Raw genomic sequence first — 18,688 nt, 5'->3', positions numbered from 1 at the left:
GACACACTGATTCACTTATGTAGGAGTGAATCCAGAGTAACCTGAGTCTGAGAGAGTAGATGTGGGATGCATATTTATTTCCTCAAGTGAATGAAATGAGGAAATTCTCACCTTCTCCCTCACTGTATTATCAAAATCATAGGTAAACATATGCTGGTTTTGCCTTTGTATTGCAATATTTTTCATCATATTATTTCTACCACCAAAAAGTAGATCAAAGAAAACAATGTGACACAGCTGAGTGGAGTCTGGGTATCAAAACCTACATGTTTCTTAGATATGAGAAGGGAGATGTGTTTCCTAGAATTATGCCTGGGGGCAAGGACACTGTCAAGTGCTGGACTGAACACTGAAGATCATTCTGGTCTGAAGCTCCTGCCTGTGATGAGCCAGAAAGTGTAGGGCTGGCAAACCCCTAAAAGCTTGGGGAGCATAAAACCAAGACTTCAACAGGGGAGAAAAACCTCACAGCTGAGGCATTGAGATGCTGCTGGCAAGGAAATGCACTGGGTGAGTGTTGAACCACAAAAAAAACTGCTGCACCTTTTATAACATAATTGCGTGCTTTATTGATATACACAGTAAAGCAGTATATAATACAATAGTAAGGCATATATTTGGTGAAATTTGGTATGTTGTGAAAAAATGCAGTAAAACAGAAGTTTATAAAAATAATTAGTAAATGTTACAGTGTTGGGTGTTAAAACACAATATATTATGATATCCAAGTAATAAACCAGTACTGAGTAACGATGTAATAACATGCCATATGGTATTTATGTTTTCAACTACACTGATTATGTTTTACAGTTTAATATTTTGTCATTATAAGGAATATGAAATAATTCCCAAATTATGCTTAAAAAAGCAGCAATAAAGCTTTCAACTTTTTAAATACTTTTTGACAGACTCACTCCAAAACTAAAGTAAAACAAACAAAACAAAACCCTGATGAAAACAATCGTGCAATCTGTTTTTCCTCCATTTCTTTTCTGAAGAGAAGGTTTAACGTATAAGGGGGGAAAAAAAAGAAGAAACCCATTTCTCAAATCGCAATTTAAACCTTCTGCTAAAAAAGGCCATGAGAAATAGTGAGGGTTCCTATTTTAATAAAGTGTTAAAAAAAGCTCTTTATTAGGAAAGCAGAGGTTTGGGAGGATTGTACTTATTTTTAAAGACTATTAACGTTGTTATTATTTCAACAATGATACCTGGTCACACAATGGACACGTGGTGAGGATGTAACATTGTCATACATAATTGTCAGGAACACCACAAAACCAAAGTGAGGTAGAAATAGCATGACTAGCTATGTTCAATGTTAACTAGCATTCAAAATAAAATCTTTCCCAAGTTTAATTACAATTCATACAAGAAGAGGTAACAGATTTTTTATACTCTTGCAATATAAAGTCAGATGGTGTGTTTCTATGTATTCTAAGGTAAAATTAAAAGCTGGTTAAGAAAATGAAGTGGTAAAGCTTTTGCTGACAGCACCTCATACCCAAACCAATCTCTCCCTAGCTGCAGTCAAACTGGCTAATCTGTTTTGCTAGGTTCCTCTCTTCCTCACGTTATTGTTAATTGTGCAGGATTACTTGTAGAGAGAAAAACAGGGAAGGAGAAAGGACCAGGGCCTTTGTTTTGGTGATAAACACCTCATGGAGCAGTGTGACTACCTTCACCTGATCACCACACGCACACGAGAACAGCAGTAACTCTCGTACAGCCTTTCCCAAAGGTCGCTCACAGTGTTAAGCTCCTTGGGACCGGCTGCTGTAGCAGGCTGAGACACGGGACTGCGGAAAACTCTGGCTGTACTGTCCAGAGGATCAAGGAGCTTCATGCTCATTAACAGCACTGGGAGCTGGACAATGCTCTGTGTGATGCTTTGAGGGGGTCAGGAGGGAACTTCTCCCCTGTTGAAGCACAGCCAGCAGGTACTGGACACCGAGCTCCGAAAGTTTAAACCAGTAAGGCAATTTCTATGTTCCTTTACTAACAGCACTCGGGAATTTAGTCAGCAGAGGAAACACTGGCACATAGGATGCTCATTAAATTCTTTCCTTTCTTTCTTTCTTCTGGGTTTTTTCTTTTTTTTTTTTTTTTTTAATTAATTTTTTTTTGCAGGCTCTGTCATGTAATGTGCTCTTTCATTTAATTATTGCAAACTAGCTGTGTAATTGCTAGTTGCTGTCCGAAAGTAGGACAGTAATTCATGTAATTCTTAATTTTATTGGAAAGATATGACATAACTACCTTCATTGGAAGTTCAGTTTTGTGGTTTTTGTTTTTTGTTTTTTTTTTTTTTTTAACCCAGCCCTAGTCAGACAAAACCAATGAGAAATGTAAGTTGGCCATTTTGGTGTCACTTCAGGAAATACTTTTTTTTTACTTTTTGTTAGGCAAGGAAAAGAACACAGGACATGAATCTCTCTGATGCAGTTACAGAGCTGAAATGAAACTAAACAAATGCACTGCCTCAGTATATTTTTTTTGTGTTTTTTTTAAGGGGGTTTCTATAAACAATTATTTTTATAAAGCACACTTTAGTTTACAATCTTTCATTATAACTGTTATAAATTTTTTTTAAACAACCCGAAATGCGTTCCATATAAAGAAATGGCAAGTTATTTAGCTATCAAGATTTTACATGTAGTTTTCTTATAATTTTTGTACAATTGCATAGACGTGTAAAACCTGCCATTGTTAACAAAACAGTAACAGACTTAGGAAACTACTGAAATCTACAGTATAGTACCACTACCCTTCACAAAAATATAGATTTGTTTTCTTGTAAACTCTTACAGTCTAATCCTCTTTGTAGTATGAATATTATAAAAACCATGCGGAACGCCTGAAGTTGTAAAACACATCTTGCTATTCTAACACCTTGTCGTCGGTCATCACTGTCACTAAGGTTTCCATCGCTCTTCCCAAGTCGTCTGCCATGTGGAAAAGGCTCCCTACATTGTGGCCTGAAAAAGAAATTCAAAGAAGAGGAAATTAAACAAAGAGGACATGGCAGCGTGTTGGTAGGAACATTTTACAGATCCATCACTCTCCATGTCCCCTCGCCGCCATCCCCAGGGCAGTACACTGCAGAGCACTTTTCCCAAAAAGTGGACTCCCAGATGAGTCCAACAGGTTGTTGTTAGCAAAGGTTGCCAGGTTTGCAGTACACTTCAGCAGCAATACTGGCTTGAATGGCTATGGTAAACAATGACAACAATAAGCCATCACCCCCCATAGTGATAAAGCATCATCATTATCAATGTTCACCAAAAGCAACAATTAAGTCCATTGACATCACAGAAAAGCTTCTGACTGATGCTGAAAGTGTTTGAGCATTCAATGTTCTATCAAGGAGAAAACCAGAAACAAACAGATCAGCAGTAATTAACTAAATCACTAAACCCAAGAGCTCCCAGCAGGATACCTGTACAGACACACAATAATGACCAAACTAAGCAGCTCAGTTCATTCAATAATTTTAAAAATATCTTTTCCTTTTCAGACAGCAGTCCAGCAGAAACAAAGATGCCACAATTATCAACTAAATACTATGCAGTGATTCACTTATACATTTCTTCTCACCCATAACCGCTCCAAAGTCCTAAGATGGTATAACCAAAACCTCCTACGCAGAAGTGATAAACACGCAGTACAATTCTGGGGATGAAACCTGCAACTTCTTACATTTGTGTCACCACTGCTTCAAAGGAAAGGAAACTGATGGGCAGTAAGGAATGGATTCATCACAATTAGAGACCAAACAGACTTGAAGACAGGGAGATTAAGTTGCCAAAAGTTGCCATTTTAGGCCCCTGGCATACCCTGTCTCGTCTCCCACTTCTGTTCAGAAGAGTGTGGGTGTCCTGCAAGTCTTCTGTCGGATTTTCAGCCTTCTATGATTGTCTCAAATACCTTCTGGTACCTCAAATGACAGAAACATCACATTTGAAACAGCTGAATCCCATCTGGAATCTCCCTCCTGAAAAAAGTATGACTGAAGACAGAATATGACACAGATCTAGGTCACTATGTAAGATGAGCATCGAAATCAAGGACTGAATGCTCAAGATTTCTTGCAAGGACAAGGAGGAATGAGCAGACAGAAGGTCTTAAAACAAGCAGAAGGAAATTATATTCCACACAGCACATAATTGTATTACTGAATTCATCGCTGCAGGCTGATGTGGAGGCCAAACACATAAATGAGTTAAAAGAAGAGTTAGAAAATAATTGCTGAAGAAAAATTTATTTAGATGCAAAGAAGTGCACGTGACCTCCAACTCAAGAAGACCCCTCACTGCAGAGTGTCAGCAACTGAATATTTATAACAGGTGAGGTATTACTAAATAAAACTGTATGTTGCTGTGGCCTGAGGGGGTTTGATTTACTCTCTGAGAGCACTTGTGACAGAGTACTTGTCTGGAAAAACACGGGAGGTGCAATGCCATCTGCCCACAACTCTGCTTCCCAGAAATGCTTTGCAGGAGCCTGGATGCTGAGTCCTCACCATGGTCACTGAGGAAGGAGCACCCAAACGAAGGAGGGAGATGACCAGGGCACCCAGGATACACCTTTCATGCAGTCTCTATCTGTCATGTGCCAGAGTCTGACTGTTACCACTGCACACTTACATCGTGGGTGTCCCTCCTGACACAACTGTCTTCTCTGACAGGAATGAACCTTCCCTGTGTGGCAAATCAGACTCACCATCCTTTTCTAAATGCCCATATATTATGGTTTTCATGCACTATTGACATTTCTAGGGTAAAAAGAGCTTGGAGTGACATTAGTTCAGCAGCATTTATGGAATAGACAAAAAATTACCTGAGAACTATTCAGAGAATGGTTTGTCTTGGAAGGGACCTTAAAGACCACCTAGTTCCAACCCCCCGCCATTGGCAGGGATGCTGTTCAATTGATCAGGTTGCTCAGGGCCCCATCCAACCCGACCTTGAACACTTCAAGGGATGAGACATCCACAACAGGGCAGCCTGTTCCAGTGCTTCACCACCATCTAAGTAGAGAGTTTCTTCCTAACCTCTAATCTAAACCTCCCCTCTATTTAAACCATTGCTCCTTGTCCTGTCACTATCTGCCTGTATAAGAAGTCCCTCTCCTCCCTTTTTTATAAGCCCCCTTAAGGTACTTGGCACAATGAGGTCTCCCTGAAACCTACTCTTCTCCAGGCTGAACAACCCCAGAGGTTTGTTTCTTCTGGAGAACTACTACCACCTTCTACATTCAAATACTCTTTTTTAAAGTTGTTAGATTTTTTTTTTTTTAAAATGTAGCCTTCATTACTCAAAACTGGGCTGGATCTAAATGACAACTATTCAACAAGCTGCCCATTCGACAGTAAGCCGTGCTATGTGTCGCACAGTTTGCCAGATATCAATACAAAACAATACTTGCTTCTAATCTGGTGACAGTTTGCTAATTGCACTAATGCACAGAGAAACAGATGCACCAACTAGCAATTTCATCCATAAATCATTAAAGTATAGCCATCCTATTCATCCTAAGCAAAAACTTGTAATTTGCTCATCACCACGACAAGTAACCGAGTATGAAAAATTCCTGACAACTTTTGGTCAAAATATAGTTTACTTTAAAATAAATGTATCCTACCACGTGTATTTTAGATGTAAGGGATAATCTCTCTCACTGGCATCATGCAGGCTGAGATCAATCCAGCAAATTACACCATGAAAAGTGAGAATCTGACAAAGTCATATGAAAGCAAGAACATATATATGGGAGATGCTTCTGCAAACAGGAATGTAACTGCCCCTGGGCTGCTCTACTTACCTGAAACTCTGACATGGCTTTATCAGAATAACCCTGGTATAAGCAGAGTGAGGTTATAGCTGGCTTGCCAGCTGTGAGAGACAGGGCTGCTTGTGGAGTCACGGTCTCTCATTCAGATTTGTTGTCATCTGTCGTTTCTAGAAACAACAATGGGACTCCAGGGCTCTTCAGGGTTTCCAATACCACTCATTCCCAGCTCAGGAAGAGTGATCATCCTTTCAGAGCAACCCAAACTGCTAAACCCCATCTTCAGAAAAAATTAGTATTTATTAATACTATTTTGTTCTGTCAGAAAGAGGTAAAGTGAGAAAGGATAACTTCAACCAAAAACATATAAAAAAAGCCTTTTAGAAGTATGCCACGGTAGATACAAACTGCTAAATTGTTCACGTAATTGAAACACAAGCGAAGAACTCCTTATGCATCCAGGAATCCCTAGGTACTTTCTGATACACAAAAATTACAGAAATGTCCAGTAATATTTTTTTCTTTGTTAAGTGATGCTGTATTTTTTAAATAACCATGCTTTGAATCCAGTCTCTCCCCTCAAAAGCTGCACAGAGACATGCTGGGTGATTAAGGAGATATGACTCCCTGTCCCCCACAACATCCACACTCCCTCTCCAGCACAGCTCTTAATTTCCTCTGCATAAAACCTGAACAACAGTGTGTCTTCTCCTGAGCCACCTGAGTTTACAGATCAGAGCATGACCATAAACCACTGCTGACTGCAGTTTATGTTAATAGCTGGGCTGTAAAGTGCAGTAGCCTGGGGACCACAGTCTCCAGGACAGCCATGGGATGGAAGGATGGGCCAGAGGAGTGGGTGATACAGCTGTGCCCCAGCCATATAATGGGTGGACCCTCAGCTGGGTGTCACTGCACTGCCAGCAGCTTTTTTTGCCTCTGTTGGAGAAGAGATTAACAGCCAGGTTAATCCAGACTGCAAATAGCTGAGAACAAAATGTACAATAATCTCCTGGTACTGCATGTGCAAGGAATGCACCCCTTTCTGTAATGTCTGTTACCTAAATAAGGGCTCAGAATTCACTGGTTGTTTCCACAGAGCTCTGCTGCTTCGATTGAATGCTGCTTACTGGCTCTCTCCAATACTAAAAACGTAGGAAACTGACATTTTTAATTAGGAAACAAATGAGAAAAATACTATCCTAAAAGCACTTAGAAAAACACGGATCAGAGTTTTCCATTACTATTCATATTTCTAAAGTAATGCCATAAAAGAAAGTCTTAATTACATTGTTTTTTTTTTAAACACTAAAGCTGAAAAAGTCTTCTCCGTGCTTGGGGCACTAAAAGGTTGAAAAATGCTGCTGTGAAATAAAAAAACTAGCACACACATTGAAATGCAGCAATAAAGCTCAAAATGGACATGGACAGTATTAACTTCAACTTATAAAAACCACAACTGCATTTGCTTGGAAAGCAGAAGACACCTATTTCTGTAGACATTAACTACATCAGTTCTGGTCACATACAGAATGATGTGTTTCACATTTGCTGAATTTGCTTTAGAGATTCTAACAGAATTAAGGCCCATGGGTGTGGGCACAGTAATGGAATACCAATGTCTGACAGCTTGTCAGAGAAACATATGTGGAGCATTCAGACTGGAAAGAGTGGATAGAAAGTAAATTAAGAAACCCCAACACAATGCAGGGTCTTTTTCAGCATCACAGATTTCTAACCCTTCCCTGACAAAAGGAAAAACCTTCCTGTTGGTCGTTTGGATTTTGATACCCTTATTCATACTGAGTAATGATACCAAATCCATGGGATTACACATGAAGACAATACCTAATGTGAGTAATGAGATCAGAACTTGGCCAGGTGGGTTTAAAACCACATGATCTGCCTTTGCACAAATAGATTCACACATAGTACAAAAGCTGTTCTATACCTTAGCTCATACTTCATAAGTAGGTGGACAATTGAGTTATATATTCAGCTCTGCAAGTTGCTAAGGCTCCTCTGGAACAGTCAGTGAGCACAAACTCAGCTGGAGAGTGACGAGTGATTCACTGAAGTCAGATTTTTAGGGTTAAGCTGCTGGAATCTGATCGGGTAGAACATGCCAATTTTTTTTTTTAATTAATTGTACCAAGTGCGCCCTCTGCATCAGAAGCTTTTTTTGAATAATATGCATAAATATGAATGAGGATAGTGGAAATCAATGACATTTTGCTGAATTGGAGAAAAATTCTCAGTGTATGAGCCAAGAAAATGCAGGGCTGAATGTGAAATAATTTACATAAAATTTATGGACTGGTGCAGTCTGTTGATGTCATCCCAAGCACTCTTTTTTGATCTGTATGAGAGGACCTGCCATTTGAAAACAGACTTAACCTGTACCGAAGATCTTACACCTCAAAGTAGCTGGACCCATCCCAGCTCCTACAGCCAATGCAGAGAACCTCAAGGCATCACATCAGGACAAATCCTGGCTTTCCCAGGGTAGCCTGTCAGTGGCTGGGGGTTCACAACAGCTCTGCTAAAAACCCCAGTGCAGTGTGTTTCCACGAGCCCGCCCCTCTGCACCAGCAGAATTTGGAAACTGGGTTACCTTTCAATTTCTGCCTCATCCACATGGAACACCTTCTGTGTGGGAAAGGTCATTTCACAGCTACTGCAATTGCACTCAGGTAGTCTCTGAATATTTTGTCTTTAATGATAATTTTTGCTAGAAATTAAACTTTCAGACATTGTATCTGGTTGGCAAGTGAAGAGCAGCTTCACAGAGGAAAAATCAAGGCTCTCTGGAAATGCTTTCAAAGGTGCTGTGACAACACAGCGCAAAATGTTTCCCTCCATTAATGAGCAGTGACACACAAATTCCAAAACCTATTTTGCATCAAACCAACCATGTCCAAAGTGCACAGTGAAAACCATCACCCATTTGCATTGCTCAGTACAACACTGTGGAGCTGGTGAATGTTAGTAGCATTCTTCATTCTGCAACAGTACACCAGGAAATTAAAATACCTGAATCTCTCATACCTCTCAACTCTCACTATTCTAAAGGAAAAGAAAAAAAACTATTTGGTAACTGGAGATGATAGTTGGTACATTTACATATATGTAAATAAAACTGTGATTATGTAAGCAGAACAGCAAGAGACATTGGTCTCCCTGTTGGGCTTACATACAAGAGCATCAGAACATAAGTCAATGACTGCAGCATATTTGCTGACAACATTTATCATTCAGAGGCTTAATTTCAATGTATTATTTTCTCCTCCTCATTCCTGATTTTCCACCTCTCTGAGGATGTAAGAAAATGCAGAGTCCCGAGCTGACACTGTCTCCATTGAAAGTTGAGAGGTACACTACTGTTACAGCACACATGGGGAATGCACTCAGCAAAATCAAACAAAATCCAAAGCAAAATAAAACCACCCCCACCCCTCACCAAACCCAAGCAAACCCGTGCTGTGTCACACGCATGCTGGGCACAGAAAGCAAGCTGTGACAAACAGAAGCCATGGCAGTGAGCCTGCGTCTCACTAACCTCTCTCACTGGCTTTCCAGGGGGATTTCTTCCTTTAGGAACAGAGAGAGGAAGTGGAATATATATCAGAAAAGAAAGGGAAAAAACCACACATGAACATATATTTTATACTGTAAGAGACACTTCAATTTCCATTTAGATATTTAATATTAAATAAAAATGCATTTCTGCTTAAAGAAAGACTGAAAGTGCACTGAAATCCACTGATGATTCTGACCTGATTTATTCAACAACAGTTCTGTCACCTGCGGCTTGGTTTAACCTCGCAAAACACTTGAGAAAACCACCAGCCCCAACTTATAGGCCTTTCAGTTGAGAATAAGGATTGCAGAGAAGATCTGAATTCACTTTCTGAGCATCCTATTTCCTCAAGTTGAGTACTTCTGGCAATCAGTGTAAGCAGTAAAATAATTTTTCCCAAAGTCAAATTAATTTATCCAGGCATTTTACATTGCATTATGTCCTATATACATTGAGGTATGCATTAATAAATATACACATATGTGTACACACGCACTTATTTTACACTTAGAGCTGTACACTGGAAAACAACATGCTCACATTCAAGATAAATATATTCCAAAATATATTCGCAACATGCTGATTTGCAAGCATGGTAAAACTGAAGGGACAGAGGGAGAGAGAAAAAAAAAAACAAGGAAAAATGGAAAAAAGGGAAAGTATCATCACGTTCAAGAACTGCCAAAATGAAGGAGTCAATAATGAGTTAATCTGAAAGATATTCCTAACAAGCCTTCATGGAAGCCACACTTTGATCACGCTGATTCTTCTCAAACACTTCCCATAGCATATTTTTTTTTAAACAAAGAAAGCCAGGTGTCAATCAACAGCAAACACTCCCTTCCCAACACAAAGGCAGTGACAGTAAGAGGCTTGCTGTCTCCAGAAGCAGTGTCTCACTGTCACTGTCACATCACCGCCCGCACTGGCAGGGCCACACTTGCAGTCTGAGGTGAAAAAGTCACTGTGGTAGATGCTGTTCAAGAAAGAGGATGATCTTTGCCCCAGAGCTGCTGCAAAAGATGTAATTGTAAGCAATGGATGAGACAACAGGGAGAGAGACAGATACCTATGGGAGAACACTGTGGTCACAGTAACCTAATTGCTATCGAGTTTTTCACTAGGTATGGAAGCCTGCAGGAGAAGGGAAGGAAGGCAATAAATAGCTTTGCAGATATTTTACAAGTTGCAGAACAAGGGTCAAGAGCAGAACAGAGCTGGGCAGAGGCAGAAAAGCAGAGGAGGAGAGGGCAGAGGAAGGGAATGGCATCACTGACCACCACAGCCACGGCTCAGCCACAAACTCCAGGCAATGGAAAGGGCTGGGGCAGCCTCTGAAGGCCTGGACAGCAAAGCTTACCATTCACTGAACACAGGAAATTTCATTCCCTTTCCTTCCTGCCCCTCTCCCTCTCCCCAGCAGCACACTTACAATTAGAAATGACAATAAAAGGTTTGATAATAACATGCTCTGCATGTGTGTGGGTTTTTATTCTGCTCCTCAGCAGAGCCTGGACTCTGGTGAAGTCTGTACCAAACGTGCTGGTGGTGCAGAGAGGCACCAGGGGTTGATGGCCAGGAGAGGTATCCCTTCACTAAGGACTCCACCTTGTAGACCTGCCTAACTCTCTAGGACTTACACATGTGCCTACAGAGCCTGAGACCTCCTCTGGTACTTTTATCAGAAGTCATGAATTCCCTAAAAAATGCCTTCTGGGAGGGAATATCTCACCAATATAAATCATGCAACAGTAAATCCTTGAAGATGTACAATCCACTGCATGCTTTGGTCATCTGAGGAAGAGCCCCAGAGTTTAGGTCAGCAGGTGGTCTAGTTGAGGACTCCAAGAACTGCAGCCTGGTACAGCCTGGTGTGCAAGAGTCCTGGGGCAAGAATGAGATCCAGCAGGTGACTGTTTAGCTTGGGTCAAGAAGAGAGAAGGAACTCTCCACATGTAAAATACTGGATTCTTCTGGAGGTCTTAAGAAATGCCTACCTGCCTGGACAAGCACCTACAACTGCAGCTACACAGTGTTTAATTTAAATCTACGTGAGACAGAGTGGATTCTGCTTGAAAATGAATGCATTTAAAGGTAATTGAGATAGCTCAGCACCACACAAAACAGCTGGTGAGGACAGTCTGTGGTGAGTAATCAGCCCTAGAATTTGTTAAATGCAAAAAAGAGCAGTGCTACTACAGTAACTGCTAATTTCTACTGGAGGAAGATTAAAAAGGGTTTAATGGATTTTACGTTATTTCCTTCTTTGCATATGAATGAATGTGTGTTTCTAAGTTTTAAGGCAAAGTGTATGGTTTGGCATAAATTGCAGAGGAAAAAGATTGTCTATACTGCTGCAGTTCTGAAAATTTGTGTCCTATAAGGCATCAAAATACTGATACGTAATCCATGGGTGCCTAATTATCTACTATTCCTGCTCAAATCAAGATTTCCTGCTCTTAAAAAATAGAAGAGTTTTTCTTTCTTCTTTTTTGGAAAGCTACATGACATTGTATCACAGGCAAAGGTACACATTTGGGCATTATAAAACATGAAAGACCTAGTCCTCCCCATCACCACCCCATCTGCAGCTCTAGAGGCTCAGCCAGATCAGTACTGTTGTACCACGGGGAGTGATGAGGGATCTCAGTCACGCAGGCTCACTGCTGTGGGATGCAGGACCACAGCACAGACAAGGTGATACAATCCAGAAGGGGCCAGGATATCTCAACTGGAAGAATATTTCCAGAGTACCCCACAATATAAACTCCAGGGTACTCTTCCACTGATTCAGTAAGGTGTGAAAAGTGTGTATTTTGCTGTCACAATAAGAGAAACTGCATTATTTGTAGTGCTGAAAGTTGCTAGTTCCACTTAGGACATTAGTCCCCCTCATAACAGAGCCTGGCTGATGCAAAAGTGAGAGGAGAAAATGTGACTGGTGTGTTTTAATGTGACTGAGATAAAAATAAAAACTTCTAAAAAAATTGGTGCTATTCTTAGTGTCACTCATTTATTGCTGTGGGGTCTTTTAATTTCACTGCACAAGACCACATCTGTGTTAAGCAATACCACACCAAACAGTAAGTGAATACTGATCTCTCTCCAAATGTTTTCAAGTTACGTCATGTCCTCTTAGCTCTTTTAAGCCATCATGGTCTCATTTCTAACCACTTCTTGGCTCCCACATCTTCATTATTCCCCCGCAAGGGCCCTGCGCTGAAATCTGGGAAGTGCTCTCATCAAATTCAGTCAGCTCAAGAACTTCTGCCCCTAAATTCCTCTCTGAACATCATTCACAGAAAGCAGTCACCATGGAACCACAACTGCAAACCTCAGCCTGGTCCACCATGAGATCCACCAGAAGCGGTACAACTTTTTTGTCCTCAGTGCTGCAGGAGAGATGAATTTGGCTTTAAAAATACTAGCCTGCCAATCTTGCTTTCTAACTGTGAACCAATTCCCTGGAGATTTAGTAGTTTGGGCACAAATACAGCGTGAAAACGTTTTCCTCTGTGGCCCATTATCAAGCAGGGTCAAATAAACCACTGAGGTGGTATTTAATGGTAGATTTCCACTAAATGTCAGACCTCTGGCTTTGACATCTGTTTTGAGTTAGCACAGCAGCTGTTTGAAGCAGCTGCAGCAGTTGTGAATTTGCTGGGAGCAGCAAAGTAAAAGAGGAATGGATGGGAAACCTTGTAGATTAAAAGGAAAGAAAAATTCCTTAAGGACAGCAATCATCAGGTATTCAGCAGAATTTCTCTCCAGAAATGAAACAGCTTTTGGCAACAACAACCAGCTTTGTAAGGAGTATGGAGGTCCTGTGCTCCTTAGGAAATGCCAAGAACTGCCAAAAGGTTAAACTGAAGAGACAACAAACAAAACTCCTATAAAAGGTATATAGTACACAAGCTATTGCATCTGAGATCTAAAATACATTCAAAATGATGCTATGAAGCCTTGATGCCCTTTTAAAAAAAACACTATGCAGCAAAAGCTTGGAAAATATCTTAATCATAAGGAATCTATCTCCAGGTGAGTGACAATTAATTGCTACTACATTTTACTGCTTTGTTTCAGAAGTTCAAAATAAGAGCCTGCTTTCCAGCCTGAGCAAATCTTACTCTTCAGCTGCTTTTGACAGTATTTAGACTAAATATTTAGCAGTTAATTTGGATCCTGTGATGCTCAATTACACATCTGTGCACCGAAGCACAGAAATTCAGTCCTCTTTTCACTGGTTATTCAGCTCTGAACTTTCTCACAACCAGAGCTTCCAGAGTCCAGTTTGCTCTTGTCACATTGTTCTGTACTCCTCCAAGTTGCTGTTCTCCTACTGGCAACAGGACACCCAGAATCACGTCCCTGATTCAAAAGGCTTCTCACTCTCTATGCTGTGACATGCTGGATATTCAGCTTGAAATTTAACATGCTTGTTGTTACAAGCCACAAAGAAATGACATTTCATAGAATCATAAAGGTTGAAAAAGACTTTTAAGATCACTGAGTCCACCCCAGCACTGCCAATTCCACCATTAAACCACATCCCACATCTACCCATCTTTTAAATATCTCCATGGTTGTTGACTCCACCCCTTCCCTGGTAAACCTGTTCCAATGCTTCACAGCCCTTTCCCTGAAGAAATTTTCACTAATATCCAATCTAAACCTCTCTTGGCACAACTTTAGGCCATTTCCCCTTGTCCTATCACTTGCTACTTGGGAGAAGAGGCTGACCCCCACCTCACTACAACCTCCTTTCAGGGAGTTGTAGAGAGCAGTAAGGTCTCCCCTGAGCTTCCTTTACTCCAGGCTAAACAGCCCCAGCTTCCTCAGCTCCTGTATCACAACCCATTTCTGAATGTCAGACTCAGATGACTGTGTTTCTTGCATTTGACAGTTTTTTAATTCTACTTAATAAGAAACAATATAATAAAATGTATTCCTTATGGATATGTGCTCAATGCTTGTTTGGTTTTATTGTTCTGTTTCCAAAATACCTACTTGAGGTAGGTATTCTACCTATACCTTGAGATTCAATCCAACTTGTAATGGAAAGAAACAAAATTTGACTTGCACCACACCTGAGTCCTCACACTCAGCCCTCTTCTCAGGCTCTTTTGCCAAAGTGCTTTCCCTCTTTTGCAATTACACTTTGATCTTTTATTATAGATTAGAAACCTGAGATACAGATTCAGTAGTTTGTTGAGACCAGTCAACTCTGCTTCCTTTTCTTTTTACTGCAGTCTTGTAAATTATAAATCAGATCCCTGATGCCTGTGGAATCTGACTGACCTCAGCATCCTTCATGTCATAGTGAAGGTTTACATGAGGCTGAGGCAGATCAGCCGTGGATGTGAGCTTTGTGTTATGTGGGGATCAGCTGAGTATAATTTAATTGTTAAAACTGGAACAGAAGAAAACTCCAGTAACAGAAGTTTCCATGAGACCTCAGCAAAATTGACAATGTCAGTAGCCCTCTGTATCAACCAATGAATGGAAATCCATCTGCACTGGTTGTAGGATGAACTGTTTCTTACAGAGAGCCTATTCAGACCACTCCTATACCTCAACCAAAAATAAAAACACAAAGCTGGCATTCATGCAAATGCATCAAAAGATACATGAAGACCAGAGAAACCTAACTGTTCATGTTTGGTGAATATTTTAACACATAGGCTATCTACATCTAGACAATTATGTAAGATCTCCTAAATACAACATATTTACACAAATGATGGTCACCGATAAGAAAACCATTGCAACCTCGTGTACACAGCAACTTTAAAAATAAGTCCACTTTTATCTTCATATGAAATATTTTTCATCTGTTGTCTCTCATAATTAATATTGAGACAAAAAGAGGGCTGGACATATGACTTTTTCACGTAATGTTGAGATGAATACAGTTAATTTATTGGCTTAGATTTTCTTCCACGAGATCTTTCTAAATGTCTGGTGAGAGCTGAGCTCACTTTGAAACCAAAGGATGGAGAAAATTTGACTCCACTGAAGGTCTAGTACAATGGTTAATGCATTTCTCTACTGAAGAAGAACCTCTGGGTGATTTGTGGAACCTGTGCAAAAGGCCCCGTGGAAAGTCTATGCCCCTACTGAAATCCATTTTACAGGCTGCCAATAGACACTGTGACTTTCTCTTGCCAAGAGATTTATGTCTGAGCCTTCCTTCACAGCAACAGGCAATATCCCAGACTTCCCATCTCCTGTTAGGAATCTAAGCCATTTTTCTTGGCATCAGAGTATTTTCTCTGGGCTCAGAAAAGAACTTCTTAAATGAAAAAAGGTTGAACAAATAAATCCCCGTAACACAAACTGATTATCTTTAGCAAACAACAGGAATGAGCAAAATGGAAACAAGTGAAAGAAATATTGTGGCTGTACATACAAGTGCAGCCCACACTGCACAAAAAAGCAGTTCACTCATTTTTACTCCATCCCTCTGGACCCAAGTGCTACATGGTTGAGAACTTTGACTTAGAACTTTAATATTATTTCACATCAAATTCTTCTTGGAGAAAGATAAGGAAGGACAGAAGAAAAATGTGCTAAGACATGTAATGAAAAATAAATCAGCAAGGGGACTGACCAAAAAGGAGAAAAGCCGTGAGAAAAGGAATATGACAAAAAAGAAGCAAAGAAAATGCTCGGAGAAAAAGTCTCATACAGACATTTTTTCATCCACATATCTAGCAAGAGCTACCTGTGGAGGTAGCTTAAGCTAAAGGAGGAGCAGGCTGCTCCTCCACTCTAAACAAGACAGGTTTCTCTACAGTTATTGTTAAAATGAAAACAAAGAGCAGCAAAAAAACTGATACCAAAACACAACCCCCTGAAAACATCAAGGAACAGAAAGCACTTTTATCTTCTTCCCTCTCATCTGCCACGGGCAGCAGCGCTCACCTCTGGAGCTGGGAAAGGAGTTGTTCAGCTGCTCCATCACTTCCTCCAAACCTGTGCTTGTGTCCTGGGGAGGGCTGAGCAGCTCATCCTCACCTGCAAAGCAAATCCACACCATTGCCTGAGAGACAAAACCCTTTGCTAACAGTTTGCTATTGCATAAGTCCTTCACAAAGCTAAAGCTGTCCATTTAATAAACATACTTTCTGCTTAGCATACAATCAAAATTTCAAAGGTGAATTTTGTTGACTGTTACGTGTCTCTTTCCTTATAAGGATCTCAGTGAAATTAAACAATGAATAATGAAATAATTAATGCTGATTTTAATTTGTAAAAAGGGATTTAAGAAATAATCTACTCTGGTAGAAGAAGTAGGGTAAAATGTCTGCTAGGAACATTTAGTTCCATAAATGACACTCATCGTTTCAGCTTCTCTTATTCTATTAATGGAAAAAGAAATTGCTGTTGTGAGTGCTGCTGTTGAGCAGCTTTCTAATAGTGCTGGATTCATGTTGGCACTGCTTTGCCTAGCTGCACAAATCAGTAGAAACCCAGATTCACATCTGCATCAGTATTAATATTTCTGACAGTTTAATTGCATCAGATTGGTGCTCCAAGAACACTCAATTGTACTGTAAAAGGGTTTAGCAGCAGTTTAATAAAGCAAAATACATTTCTCCCACTGAATAATTTCTATAACCTGATTATAGGGCAGCATCTTAATGGGAAATTCAATACATTTATTTTTACTGGAATTTTTTTGCTCATGGTTTCATATAACTAAAATCCACATGTTGTTTTTACTGTATGCCCTATCCTCCAATACAAATAAAGCATCTGGAAAGGAATAGACCTAAAGGATATACTTTGAATGAGATTCTCCTTTTTTGCTAGATGTCTTTTATCCCCATTAAAACACAAAAGTAATTTTGCCTGCTGTAATAACCACAATTTTGAAAACGACTTAATAACCCTTTATTCTAACATGTCTCGCCCTACTCAAGTAATAAACTCTGATTTTCTGTTAACATTTATGTTCTTTAAACATTGAGGTGCTCCATGCTAGTGGAAAACCTAGAAAAAGGGATACTAAAGGAACACTTCAGGGCTGCCTATATTTAGGCCAGGAGTTTCACAAGAGTTATTACTGACCAAGAGTGATTTCTCCCACTCCACTTCAAGAGGTGGGGTAGAGTGTCTGCAAGAAGCACTTAATTCATATAAATGATAGTCTTTGTATCAGCTTCTTTTATTCCATTAATGGTCTAAAAATAGCTGCTGAGACTGCTTGCAGTTTGTTCAGCTTTCAGCTGGTGCTGGGTTCACACAAATCAACTCACACCATGAGTTACTTTCACATCACTGACAGAGGTGTCTTAGCAAAAGTAATGTCCTTCCAGCCTTTGCTGGATGTCAGGGTGAAAACTCAGAGCAAGATCTTGCTGCTTCTACCTTGAGGTAGAGGTTGAGGATTTTATCAGCCCGCAGAAAGCCTCCTGGCCCTAAAGAGCAGAAGAAGAGGGAGGTGGGTCTGCTCTCCTGGTCAAGGATAATTGAGGATAGGTACTGATTTTCAAATGTCCTCTTAAGTGCACAAACCAAACTCTGTTGACCCTCAAAAATGCTGTATCTTTTATTTAAAATGCGTTATTTTTATTTTTTTCCTCATTTGGATGACTTTCTTGAGCACTTCCTTGTAAATGATAAAATAAGACATCAGCCAAGCAACCTGACAAAAGTAAAGATACCTTCAGACCTCAACCTCCTCTCTTTAGCCAAAACAGCCTTCCCCATTTGTGTTCCTACAAAAGGTTTAGAGCTGGGTGAGTGTCAAATATTCTGGTGGCAGCTGAATGAAATGAAGTTCAGCAACAGCCTCTTGCTTCACAGGCCTCAGAAAACCTCCTCTGCTCCTACACTGCTGGGAGAGAAAGACCAAAGACAAGGACTTTCCCATTAGGACTCTATAAGGAGAGCAGCAAAACCTTTCCATTTGCCCAGGTGTATTTCAGGAATACAGGAATAAACTCTTCTATTTGTAAGCTAGGATTTGAGTGGGTCACAGCTTTTACCAAATGGACAGCACTGCTGGTGGAAAACCTTTCACAGTCATCTCTCCCTGGGAAAGCGGAGAGACAGAAGTGCAGCGGGTCTACATTCAAAGAAAAAAACAACCAACATCTAATTTGGAAGAGAAAAACATATAAAAGCCACCACTACACTACCTCATTACCTAAGAGACCTAGAGAAGCTCAGTCTTTTCTCAGAAAGGATGGCTCCCTCATTTTCAGGCACATGCTTTCTGCATGGGAGCATTATTTATATCACTGCTCTGCTTCCCTTCACAATTCAAGAGTATTTTAAGCCGTGCTTCAGAAAACTCTCAGACTAGCAAGC

General features: G+C 40.2%; 1 protein-coding gene across 15 annotated transcripts in view; it reads right to left on the bottom strand.

Annotated features, from left to right (window-relative positions):
* Nucleotides 1-544: 544 nt before the first annotated feature.
* The window catches only part of DMD (dystrophin), a 918,699-nt gene continuing 900,555 nt past the window's right edge, over nucleotides 545-18,688 (bottom strand). For 10 of the 15 annotated variants that reach the window (XM_027636380.1, XM_027636403.1, XM_027636386.1 and 7 more), the window contains 2 exons: nucleotides 16,295-16,387; nucleotides 545-2,978 (listed from right to left, as the gene is read on the bottom strand). In XM_027636380.1, the coding sequence (XP_027492181.1) occupies nucleotides 2,881-2,978; nucleotides 16,295-16,387 (191 nt within the window). In that variant the 3' untranslated portion in view covers nucleotides 545-2,880. Of the gene's footprint in view, nucleotides 2,979-9,349; nucleotides 9,382-16,294; nucleotides 16,388-18,688 lie in introns of all 15 variants that reach the window. The other 5 variants (XM_027636395.1, XM_027636430.1, XM_027636491.1 and 2 more) reach the window with 2 other exon arrangements.

Source organism: Corapipo altera, unplaced genomic scaffold (genome assembly GCF_003945725.1).
Source record: "Corapipo altera isolate COAL_440 unplaced genomic scaffold, ASM394572v1 0, whole genome shotgun sequence".
Classification (NCBI taxonomy): Eukaryota; Metazoa; Chordata; class Aves; order Passeriformes; family Pipridae; genus Corapipo; species Corapipo altera.
Note: the sequence above shows the minus strand (reverse complement) of the source record. Positions and strands in the feature narration are given on the sequence as shown.